This window comes from Schistocerca cancellata, chromosome 3 (genome assembly GCF_023864275.1).
Source record: "Schistocerca cancellata isolate TAMUIC-IGC-003103 chromosome 3, iqSchCanc2.1, whole genome shotgun sequence".
Classification (NCBI taxonomy): Eukaryota; Metazoa; Arthropoda; class Insecta; order Orthoptera; family Acrididae; genus Schistocerca; species Schistocerca cancellata.
In genome coordinates, this window is record NC_064628.1 from 307,198,712 (window position 1) to 307,211,369 (window position 12,658).

General features: G+C 37.2%; 1 protein-coding gene and 1 long non-coding RNA gene across 4 annotated transcripts in view; one reads left to right on the forward strand and one right to left on the reverse strand.

The window, feature by feature from the left end:
- The window catches only part of LOC126175007 (anamorsin homolog), a 43,348-nt gene extending 32,374 nt beyond the window's left edge, over positions 1-10,974 (forward strand). For both annotated transcript variants that reach the window (XM_049921493.1, XM_049921494.1), the window contains exons 3-5: positions 3,143-3,335; positions 10,340-10,461; positions 10,554-10,974. In XM_049921493.1, coding sequence (XP_049777450.1) covers positions 3,143-3,335; positions 10,340-10,461; positions 10,554-10,667 — 429 coding nt within the window. In that variant the 3' untranslated portion in view covers positions 10,668-10,974. The remainder of the gene's footprint in view (positions 1-3,142; positions 3,336-10,339; positions 10,462-10,553) is intronic.
- On the reverse strand, positions 3,714-12,239 carry LOC126175008 (uncharacterized). Of its 2 annotated transcripts, none has more exons than XR_007535509.1 (3): positions 12,123-12,239; positions 5,530-5,702; positions 3,714-4,070 (listed from the first exon to the last, which is right to left on the reverse strand). It is a non-coding gene; the product is annotated as an uncharacterized LOC126175008 (long non-coding RNA). The 2 variants fall into 2 exon arrangements; XR_007535510.1 differs by lacking the exon at positions 12,123-12,239 and adding an exon at positions 10,503-10,619.
- Positions 12,240-12,658: the final 419 nt, after the last annotated feature.

A 12,658-nucleotide genomic window follows, 5' to 3' on the forward strand; every position in this document is an offset into this window, starting at 1 on the left:
TCGTTTCTTCTGTGTACTGACACCTTGAGCAGCCTACGAGCTATCGACCAGTGCTACCCTCATCATCCTTTGGTAGTGACCATCAAGGAGTCCATCTATGCCCTGGAACAGTCCAGTCGTTCAGTGGTGTTTATCTGGACCCCAGGTCACGTTGGAATCCCAGGCAACGAACTTGCCGACGGGTTGGCCAAACAGGCTATGCGGAAACCGCTTATGGTGATCAGCTTCTCTGCAACTCACGTGCGTTCAGTACTACACCTCAAGGTTTTGCGGCTTTGGGAGACAAAATGGCATAACCTCAGCATGCACAACAAACTGTGTACCATTAAGAAGACTACAAATGTGTGGCAGTCCTCCATGTGAGCCTCTCGCAGGGACTCTGTGATTCTGTCGGCTCCGCATTGGCCACGTTTGAGTGTCACACGACTATCTCCTGTGCCGTGATGACCCACCTCAGTGTCGGTGCAGCGCCTGACTGACAGTGGCCCATATCTAGGTGAGCTGCCCTTCTTTGGCTGCCCTGCGATGGGCTCTTCAGTTACTGGACTTGTTACCATTAATTTTAGCTGATAATGCCTCATCGGCTAATTTAGTTTTACGTTTTATACGTGACGGTGGGTTTTATCATTCTATATAAGTTTTAGCGCATGTTCTTTGTCCCTTTGTGTTCTCCACTCTAATGCTTTTAGGGTGGATGTTTTAATGTGTCGCAGAGTGGTTGGCTTTTCCTTTTCATTCTTGTGGTCGGCCAGCCATAGTCATCTGCTCTCATTTTTTTTACCCCTTCTACCACTTTCTTGCTCCTCTCTGTGGTTTTCTTTTCCTGTTTTGTCCATAGTAGTATTGGTTGTCCTTCTGACGTTCTTCTGGTTCTTCCTTTCTCCTATTATTGTGCTGTACGTCTCCTTTTTTTCTTCTTTCCTTTGTGTAATTATTTTACCGGGAACAAGGGACTGGTGACCTCACAGTTTGTCTCCCCCCTCCCCCCCCCCCCCCAACTATCCCCCCTCCTCTTTTAAACAAACCAACCAATCAATCTGTTGAACTGCGCTTCCATGGTTTTTGCACACTCTGATAGCATTATGATTTCATCAGGAAAGCTAAAGGTTTTTGTTTTTCTCCCTGAACTTGAATTCCTTCTCCAAATTTTTTCTTTCACAAAGTTCTTTCATTTCTGTACTCCTTGCTGAATGTACAAATTGAATAAAATCAGGCAGAGAAATATACAATCATGTATCACTCCCTTCTCATCTAGTGCTTCTTTTCTCATCTTGTGACTCATAATAGCAGTCTGCTTTCTGTAGACGTTGTAAATAAACTTTGACTCCCTGTATTTTATCCATAGTATTTTCATAATTGTCGAGAATATATTCCAGTCAATATTGTCTGCATATTTCTGTAAATCTGCAAGTGCTATGAACAATAGGTTTGCTTATTTTGGCATTTGTTCTAAGATAAATCATAGTGAAAGTGTTGCTTCACATGTTCCTAAATTTCTCTGGAACCCAAACAGATCTTCCCCGAGCTGGTTACTGCCTGTTTTTCCATTTTTTGTTAAAAAAAAGTTATGTCAGTATTTTGCAAGTGTAACTTATTAACTTAAAAATGTAAATTTCATATGGCATTGTTGACTGGGATATCCCACAGGCTGTGTTCAACTGCTTGCCATGTGCACATTTGCCCATTTCCTTGTAGAAACATTGGAGTTGTCATATGTGTATTTGTTGTGTGGAGGTGAGTATAATGGAAAGATGTATAGTTTAGTGTTGTATTTGTGTTGATGATGATGATGATGATGATGAGAGAAGGGAATGGGGTGAAACCTGGTGCCGGCACATGACCTAGTCCTCTCGAGTAGCACCGTGGGGGTTGCCGAGATTAGTGTCCCTATCGGACTGATGGATCACCATCGACTGTGTCACATGTCCTCAGTTCATGAGGCACTGCAGAGAGGTTTGGAATTTAATCCAGAACATTGGCACAAAGACTGGTGATCAGGAACCTTACGCCACAGCCTCTCTTTCTCCTTGCTGGCCAAATATTGGCAATGAAAATGTCATCCACCATCAGGATTCAAACCAGCTTATCCCGAATTGAGTGCCTCCTCACAAGTGTGCATTAAACAGCTTTGACTTTGACAGGCTTATTACATCAACAATTTGGTAATATATTCAAACCTGTTAACACCTGCCTCTTTTAGAACTGGAATTATTACATTGTTCTTGAAGTCTAAGGATATTTTGCCTCTCTTGTATATCTTGCAATGGTTTTATCGTATATCTGTCAGTTTTCCTATACAAATTTCTAGCTGACTGTTAGCTTAACAGGTATTTAAACTGCTTCTTTTTTACAATAATTTATTATTTTAAACATATATTAAGTCAGCTACTGGAAAGCAGAGATGTCAAAGTCCAAGCATCATAAATTTTCACCGTTCCACAAGTCCACAGTCCTATAGACATTGATAAAATGATGTATTATGTAGCCCTTCCAATGCAACTGTAGAAGAGACATGCTTTGTATGTCTGTAAGCTGCAGCTGTATCAGGTCTCTTTCATTACTTCAACCAACATACCAGAAATTGGTGCCTCATTGTCATTATATGGTCACACACTTGTCGTGGTCAACAAATTCCTGCAAAATGTTGGAAAGCTGCAGCAGTGCACGAGGAGGAGAATGAGGTAAATGGGTAGTATCATGTAGTAGAGAAGGGGCTGATGCACGTTTTAGGTAAATTTGGACGCAAATAGTATACTGATGGATAAGGTTGTAATAAGAGAGATAAATGGTAGCATGAAAGAGAGGATAAAGCAGAAAAGACAGAACACACATTTGTAGTAATAGGGGACTGGGGAACTTCCAGAAGAAGCAGGTGTGGAATGTAGAAAGCTTGATACATGTAAAAGATTATTCTGATCTGTACACCTGTCTAAATTTATTCCATTAACCAGCTTCTGATTCCTGACTGTGTTATCATAGTCGTTTTGTCTTTTCCTCTTTAATCAATCTGTCACCACAAAACAGCAATTGTTAAGCAATCGTACTTTTTTATGTAGTTATTTGTGTAGTCATTTGTTTCTTTGTCAGTGTAGAATGTAACTAACTTTGATTCTTACAGATATGCATATTTCTTACTTTACAGGTAGGATCTTCTGTAAAATTATCATTTGGTGGCAGTTTGAAAATATCTGCTGAGAATGATATCAAGCCACCAGTGGATGTAGCTGCAGTCTGGAAACTTGATGATACAGTTGATGACAGTGTAGAGACAATTGATGCTGACCAGTTGCTAGCTGAAGAGGATCTCCAGAAACCTGATCCTAGCAAATTAAGGGGTAGGTAGCATATATTGCAATAATATCCCTGACCATCATGTGAAACTGTGACATAATAAAGGTACAGATGTATGGTAATAATTATGAAGTTACGCATTACCATACAGTTTCTCCTAAATAGCAAATGCAAAATTAATCTTTCTGTTATTTATGCTCTCAATTATTTGTTTAAAGCCAACTTATTTATTTAGGCAATTTTCAGACAGATAGAAAGCTTACTGCATGACTCTTAGTTAGCAATAATAAAAAGTGCATTTTATTTTTGTTCTGCTATATATTTTTGAGTTCACTGATCAACAAACAAAAACTTTTTGTCAGGTTCCTGAATAAAACAAACTTATTTGATGTGTTGTTTTTCAGTCAATATGAAAACAATACTAAAATTATTTAGTTGGTTTTTATTTTTGTGATATAGGCTTTTTCTTGTAACTGTATACACATACTGTATATACGTAATACTAACTATTCTCTATTTTCTTTGTTTTCGTTTAAGTCATTTCCATACATATACAAGTAATTTCAGTATGTTTGTTTGTCAATTATTACAAACAACAATTCCATATATATCCATGCACGTTTAAGAATGTAGATAGTTTCTGAAATCTTACTGTTGATTGTTCAGCAGTAGTCTGGTAACATACTGAGATTCCATTTTTCCTTGTTAACTCTTCTCCATAGTAGCCATCTGTTGATGGAAACTCTCCTTATGTTCATCACTAACAACACCGAGAGACTCTGGAAAGAAGTTTAAGTAGGAGTGTAAGTAGTGAACTTAAGACATGTGATACCCCATGTTTCGGAAAGATGTCACAATATTCTCTACCAGTTCCACATAATTTTCTGCTTTCTTGTTTCCAAGGAAATTAATGGTTACATATTAAAATAAGCATCATGCTGTTTTTTTTTCCTTTTTGTGTAGTAGTTCAGTGAACTTACCGCTCTTCATAACCTAATTTATGGGCCAATAAATACACCTTCGTGGAGTTTAGCAGCTGTCATGTGAGGAAACATATCTGAAGGCACCCAAAGTTTGCATCCTCCCTATTCGGGGCATTTACGAAAGTCTTCATAAGACATCGCTTAATGTGGAGCGGAGGCAGCAGAATCTGTTCCCTATCAACAAGATGATTACACTGTACATTCTGCTTCACTTTGCTCACTCTTTCACAGTGTAATGTATGTCAGTTGTAATGTATGTCAGTTGCACGGCTGTCCAAAACACAAATGAAACAAGAGAACTTGAGGTATTATAACTACATACCTAGGAGGAGCACTTTAACCTTCAGATAGGCACAGATTTTCTACTTATAGATAGGGTATTGTAGACATTGTAAAATATGCTTCAGCGAATTGTACAATGTGTTAAGAGGATCTTGTAGTTTATGAACTACAAATCTTGAAGCAGCATTACTCAGATTTGAAGAGCACTTTTCTAAAATAATTCATTTAACAGTATAACGTGGGTTACAATCAGAAAAAAATGTTATTGATTATATGTTGTGCAGCATGCATGGCAGGAATGGAGCTTTTCTCATGCCCATATTGGAGAAGCACACATTTCAGACTTACCTTCAAGGCATCTATGAAAAGCCTTCAGACCCAGTTCAGTGCCCAACGCTGCCAGTAACTCTTCAATATTATTACAGAAATAAATGAGTCCATGCATTGAAGAAAAGTGTACAAATGCCTTGTGCTTCTGTTGATATGAGATACTAATGCCATTAAGAATTGCATTCCACTCTTTCAGCCCAAAGGTTATGCTTTGCCCTTGCTAAGTTCAGAATCACAAACAAGGTCATCAAGGTCTTCCTATGTGGGATGATGAATGTCTGACTCATTAACTGTAAAATCTTCATCTTGTATCTCAGGTTCATGAGAAGATGATAAATGTTCTGCTTCGTTGATAGTCCATTGTATAGCGGGTTGAGGTACGGGCAACTCTGGGTTGTGGGGAACAGGCCGATGTGCTGTTAGTAAGTTTGGGTACACAATCCTCCTTTTCTTTGCCATTGTCATGCCTTTTATTGAAGGTGTTGCATAAAAATAAGATGTCTATACCGTTCTTTGGTTTTCACCAAATCATGAGAAATGCAAATCGCATAGATGTTAACTTCCCATTCAGCCACTCCCTGTGATGCACAGCACAGGCATTACAGCAGAAATGAGAAGCCCATCCTTTCTCCTGACCACTCACCTTGCATCCAGAGTACAATTCATAAGCTTTGCAAACAACAGGCTGGAGCTTCCTCTTCTGTGTTGTAAATGTGAACTCATCACAAGTGTAACAGAAATTGTCACTATTGCTCACACACGAGCTTAGCATTTTATTGCAGACCTCATCACTGGCTCACAGCGAATGACACAAACCTGGAAAAAAGTTTTATTTAAATAATATAAAAGAAAATTGAGGTCTCATTATAAGAGTAAGTGACCTAACCTAACACGATATCTCAGAAACTAGAACCAATTGGTGATTTTTATTGGTAGTTTTAAAATCAGCGTGCCGAATTTAGTTAATAGCCATTACTTCCATTTAGGAGCCAAATCCATTGTTGACCAGTGTTATCAATCAAACTAATGCTAATGGAAAGCCTCTCTACACAGGGGGAAGGGGTGGAATTGTAAGAAATGCATATAGGGATATTTCAGTTCACTACAATGGTGAATGTTTCTCAAGTTTTGTGTCCATTCTCGATATTCACAGTTGCCAATTTATTTTACTGACTACTATAGTCAGTCTGCTGGTAGTTTCTTCCTGGATTGTTTGTGTACAGCTTCAGTCCCACAATAGTCTTTGTATTATTGTGGTTTTTTTGAAGTCATCTGGCTGATTGCTCTCTTTGTTGACAATTAAATGCAGTGTTATAGATGTTGAAAGACTGTCTGTAGTGCAATACTTGAAGCAAGTGCACAACTGACCCATGGATGCCAAACTGCGAAAATTAAGTCATCCGGAAGTATAAAATCTGTAAGATCTCTGAAAATAATGGGAGTATTAGTAATAAAAATGGAATAAGTTTTGAAAGAGTGTACCAACAAAAGTGGACCACAGTTTTCGTCATCCAGAAGTGTAAAATCTGTAAGGTATCTGAAAATAAAGGTAGTATTAGTAATAAAAATGGAATAAGTTTTGGAAGAGTGTACCGACAAAAGTGGACCACAGTTTTCTTCTTACAAGTGGATGCACTCCACCAACTATACCAGTGTCCATTGGAAATGTAAGGTTTTAAAAATGGAACATTCAGCTCAAATGATGATGTACTGAAATGTATAATCTGAAGCAGACTGTATGTTAAGAGGGTCTTGTAGTAAATGAACTACAGATCTTGAAGCAGCATTACTCAGTTTGTAAAAGTGTTTTTCTAAAATAAGTCGTAACAGAAAACATAGGTTACAGTCAGAAAAATTTTGATATTGATTATAGTTTATTATTGGGAATATTATCATCTTGTGGTGCAGTTCTTCTTGTTGTCTCCGTGCTTGCTAAGAAAATGGGATGAGAAGTTCCGCCTTATGCAATACACCTTATTTCTTTTGTTTCACCCATACATGTTTCAGCACTTTTGTGCTATCATCAGTGGGTTCTATTTATTTTTAACTGTAAATTTGTTGTTAACATATTAATATTTTCGTCGTTTACAATATTATGTAAAAGTTGCATTTATAACTTAATTGGCAAAAAGTAACATACCTTACATTATATTATTGTCCTCTTGTTTTGGTAGCTGTTATGCTACACAATATACAACATGTCATCTGCAAACAGCAAAACGTAATCTATTTTCTATTTGTTATGTATTTACGAACGGAAATAAGACTGTATCACGTTTTCTTTCTGTAACTTACAGTTTTGAAGTTGTGGTAGGTTTTCCTGTTTTGTTGGCGAAGTAAATGGGCTTACTTCTTTGCCTGTGTTCGTGTGGCAATGCAGTTTATCGATTATTCAAAACATAGGTGGAGTTTTCGCTGCCATTACGTGTTGTTGTGGTTGTGTGGCGTTCATTTGTTTCGTAGCGTGTTCTGTTGGCTGAGGCGCGCGAGTTTGAGTTGTATTTGGTGTCAGTTGTGTGTGGTTTATGTGGGTTTGTCTGTGTGTGATGAGTACTGGGGCAGAGAGGGAGTGTGTGTGTGTGTGTGTGTGTGTGTGTGTGTGTGTGTGTGTGTGTGTGTGTGTGTTTGTTTTACTTGTACAGTTCTATTGTGGTGAAGAGAGTTTTGTTGCACAGTGATGTGTATTCATTGAGTACTTTCTTTCCTTGGGCTATTGATTTTTGGATGTGGTAGTTTTCTCAACATAGCATACAGAACCAACAACACAATACAGAGCAGATTTGGAAGAATTACCACCAACACTGACAAATACAGCCAGTCTGGCATCTACCAACTTACTTGCAACTGCTGTCAATCTGTATATGTGGGCCAAACATGCAGGACCTTCAGAACCAGATATAATGAACACCTCAGAGCACTGAAAAGCAATAGCACACACTCAACATTTGCAGACCACCTGGTAGCACACAACCACCACCCAACAAACATTGAAACTGACCTTCACATCCTAAAAACCAGCAGCAGCCTATACCAAAAATTAACTATAGAAGAAAACTACCACATCCAAAAATCAATAGCCCAAGGAAAGAAAGTACTCAATGAATACACATCACTGTGCAACAAAACTCTCTTCACCACAATAGAAGAACTGTACAAGTAAAACACACACACACACACACACACACACACACACACATAAATCCTCTCTTTCTTTCTTTCTTTCTTTCTCTCTCCTCTCTCTCTCTCTCTCTCTCTCTCTCTCTCTCACACACACACACACACACACACACACACACACACACACACACACACTCCCTCTCTGCCCCAGTACTCATCACACTCATCACACACACACAAACCCACATAAACCACACACAACTGACACCAAATACAACTCAAACTCGTGCTCCTCAGCCAACAGAACACGCTACGAAACAAATGAACGCCACACAACCACAACAACACGTAATGGCAGCGAAAACTCCACCTATGTTTTGAATAATCGATAAACTGCATTGCCACACGAACACAGGCAAAGAAGTAAGCCCATTTACTTCGCCAACAAAACAGGAAAACCTACCACAACTTCAAAACTGTAAGTTACAGAAAGAAAACGTGATACAGTCTTATTTCCGTTCGTAAATACATAACAAATAGAAAATAGATTACGTTTTGCTGTTTGCAGATGACATGTTGTATATTGTGTAGCATAACAGCTACCAAAACAAGGGGACAATAATATAATGTAAGGTATGTTACTTTTCGCCAATTAAGTTATAAATGCAACTTTTACATAATGTTGTAAACAACGAAAATATTAATATGTTAACAACAAATTTACAGTTAAAAATAAATAGAACCCACTGATGGTAGCACAAAAGTGCTGAAACATGTATGGGTGAAACAAAAGAAATAAGGTGTATTGCATAAGGCGGAACTTCTCATCCCATTGGGAATATTGTGAGACAGTTGCACATAGTAGAGCATCTATCGGACCGTGTGTGACAACCGTTCACAATTCCTCTGGTTACATTCTTTGTATTTGTGTAACTACTTGTTTATGATTCATAGTAGTTACCTGGACTAGATAATTCCATGAAGTTTCATTCAGTCAGTCCAAATATATATCGAGATTTCTCTGTATTAGTAATATTTTCTATGTGTAATTTGAACACACCAACTTGCGTTATAGCATGTAACCCTTCAATCCTTGAGCATAACAGCTTCTATCTTTCCTCAATAAATTTTAACTCTGTAAGTACTACACAGATCAAGGGCGCAAACTGATCTAATACCATTAATGAGAAATATTCTGTTAGTGCCTCGTGTGAAGTTTACGTAATATAACTTCCGTGTTATTGTTTGTTAGGCTGTCCATAGTCTAACCAAATGGCAAACTTGGTAAAGATCGCAACTGTTATTGTAAACTCTTGGTTAATACGTAACTTGAGAATATTTTCAAACACATTTTGTCTGAATGAGGAGAGTATTTGCAACTAAAATTTTTCATTAAGTATTCAAAGATTGTGTGTCAAAAATCTTCACAAGCAGCACAATATTGCGCATAAACTTTCAGTTCATGTAGCTATCATTTTCAAAATATGACATATTTAATTATAGTTTACTTCAGTCAAAGTATCATTCAAGCTTTCATTTCAGGCAAACTGCTTCCATAGAAGAATTCAGTAATTTAGTTATACACAAGCTTGAAAATAATTCCCAATTTCTCAATAACAACTTTCCAACAACACTTTATTGCATATCAGTCATGTGTTATTGCCTGTGAAATAATTGCTGTATCGAAGTCAAAGTACGGATATGAACGGGCTTCAATAAAACCTACATAAAATTTTCTAATGAAATAAAAAGATCAATTTGTATTTGACTAATCATTGCAAGAGATGGCCACAATGCCGACAGCGTCTTCTCCTGGTGCACGGTTGTTGGTTCGGTGACAGTGATGAACAGCTTCTCAGCTTCTCAGCTTGCAGCACCATCACCCTTGAGTCTGCCTCCTTGTGACATGAAACAGGTAGAAGACAAGTAAACCAACACAGGGGTACAGACAGTTTCGTAATGCTAATGTCACATGCCATGTATTGTGGTGCATGAGTCCGGACGTGCTGATCACCGGAAGAAATATCGGCACATAATGTCACATTGGAAAAGAACTGTTGGGATTTAGTATTTCTGAAATTCATGTTTGTCTCTTGCCATGGCACTAACTTTTAACTCTAGTCTTACCATGGAACCATTTTGGGAAAAAATGGAAAAATTCAGTTGTGATGGTAGTTTTAATTTTTGTTATTCAGTTTGCTCTTAGCATGTATTAAGTCATCTCTTTCTCATGTCTTAAAATTTGAGTGGTATTCATTTTCTTGACCATAATATTTTCTGTCTTCCTTTCTTAAATTTATTCAATAATTAATATGCCAATATGCTCATTATTGCAGTATGTGGGACTACTGGCAAAAGGAAAGCTTGTAAGAATTGTTCATGTGGTCTAGCAGAAGAACTTGCTGCTGAAAGTGCAACAAAAGCTGCTACTGCTCCAAAAACATCATCCTGTGGAAATGTAAGCAATACAGTAATCACAAATTATTCTAATATACGAACCTTATACAGTTGTGTTTGTGAACTTTCTGATATATTTGTTTTTATTATCAGTGTTATCTTGGAGATGCTTTTCGCTGTGCCTCGTGTCCTTACCTTGGGATGCCTGCTTTCAAACCTGGAGAGAAGATTCAACTATCTGATTTTCAATTAAAGGCTGATGTATGAAATTATTATGAATTATGTCAAGGTCACGACAAACAAAATTTGTGATAATATTTATTTGGGTAATATAGCAGTACATTGCGTATAATTTTACATTGAATTGTATTAATTGTCTATTGCTATAGGTAATAGGGTAGAAATGCAGTTAAGGTATTAGAAAACAACTCTTGTTCATTGAATGAAGTTGCACAGTAAATATGAAGAGTATTTGGAACAGAACAGCAAATTATAATTTGCATAGAACTTACTGATATCTGTACTTCCTGTCATCTAATGAAGTAATGCTATAATAAAGCCAACTGTATCAAGATTGTTTTGTACCTCCTCATTTGGTATAAGAAATTTCAATTTAAAAAAAATATTACAAGTTGTGTTTCCTTACACAGTCATTTATTTACTATTGCTTTTCTTCTACCATTAATCTGTGCAAAGAGAGAGATGGCCATAGCACAAAATACATAAGAGTACAATCACCTGCATATAATACTTTATCCGCTTTTTTACTTAATTGATATAGTTATGTCATGGTGTTTGTAATAAGATTCAGTTTCTTTGTAATATTTGCAACATCACTCGGTTTTGTTTGAGGTAACTCCATTTGCCAAAAACAAAGAGAAACACAAACACTGAGACTTTGAACTCGGTTTTTGTTAATGTTGTGAATACAGTGTTCATAGTGGGCATATATTGCTTCTCTACATGTGTGTGCAGCTACTTTTTTGAATAGAAAAAAAATGTTACATGTCTCTAGCTAGTTTTTAAATTTTTATTTGTTTGGTACAAGCAGAGTGATATGAACAATTTAGTAGAGTAAGTAGTTTTACAACATTTAAGTTATGTATATGTTCTACAATATAGGTTGGACATGTCATTTGTAATAAAATTGTACTACACAGTTTTATTCTCATCTAATTTTAACATCATTATTAAGTCCCTCAGCATTATGTAGATCCAACTAACGGGTATGATACACACAGTATTTTGAGCGAGATGTGTTCCAAATAGAGCAATAACAGGATTAATTTTTCCAGGAAAGAACATTATATTAAGTACTTGTGGCCATTAGGTAAAGTCATTGCAATAAATTTGTGTCCCTCCACTTAGTAGATAACTGCCTGCTCCAGTGACAACAACATTCAATGTTGAATTTTTTTGTTTGTTTTGACTTGAAGGTGATCTTACTGAAATAATGGATTTTCTTAATTAAAGGTGTAAAGGTAACTACTTATCTGCAGACCACCACCCAGGAACCAGGATGGGCATTATTCTAATAAATTTCTGTCTAGATAATTATTTGAATAAATAGATAATTGAAACACATTTATTTGTGAATAAATTATTCATGAATAAGGGGATTCTTTCTCCCTGCAAATACAAATAATTGTTACCAAAATGAAACAATGGGAAGTCCAGGATGGAATGTGACAATATTATGTGGAAAGGATAGTTGCTACTCACCTTACAGCAGAGAAACTGCGTTGCAAATAGGCACAACGAAAAGACTGTCAGAAAGTGAGCTTTCTGCCAACAAGACCTTCGTCAGAAATAGACCACACACACACACACACACACACACACACACACACACGCGCGCGTCACCGTGATCATTAGAGTTGCATTCGGGTGTGTGTGTGTGTGTGTGTGTGTGTGTGTGTGTGTGTGTGTGTGTGTGTGTGTGTTTCTATTTCTGACGAAGGCCTTGTTGACTGAAAGCTCACTTTCTGACAGTCTTTTTGTTGTGCTTATCTGCGGCTCAGCATCTCTGCCGTGTGGGGAGTAGGAACTTCCATTTTCATAATATTATTACCAGAAAGATATTTTTCACTCTGTAGCAGTGTGTTCGCTGATGAGAAACTTCATGGCAGATTAAAACTGTGTGCCATACATTTAATGGTGACGGAAGTGCTGTAACTTTCTGGTTATTCGTTAATTCATCACCAAGAAACTACAACACAGTTGTACAACTGTACATCACGCTATCAACGACCAACAGC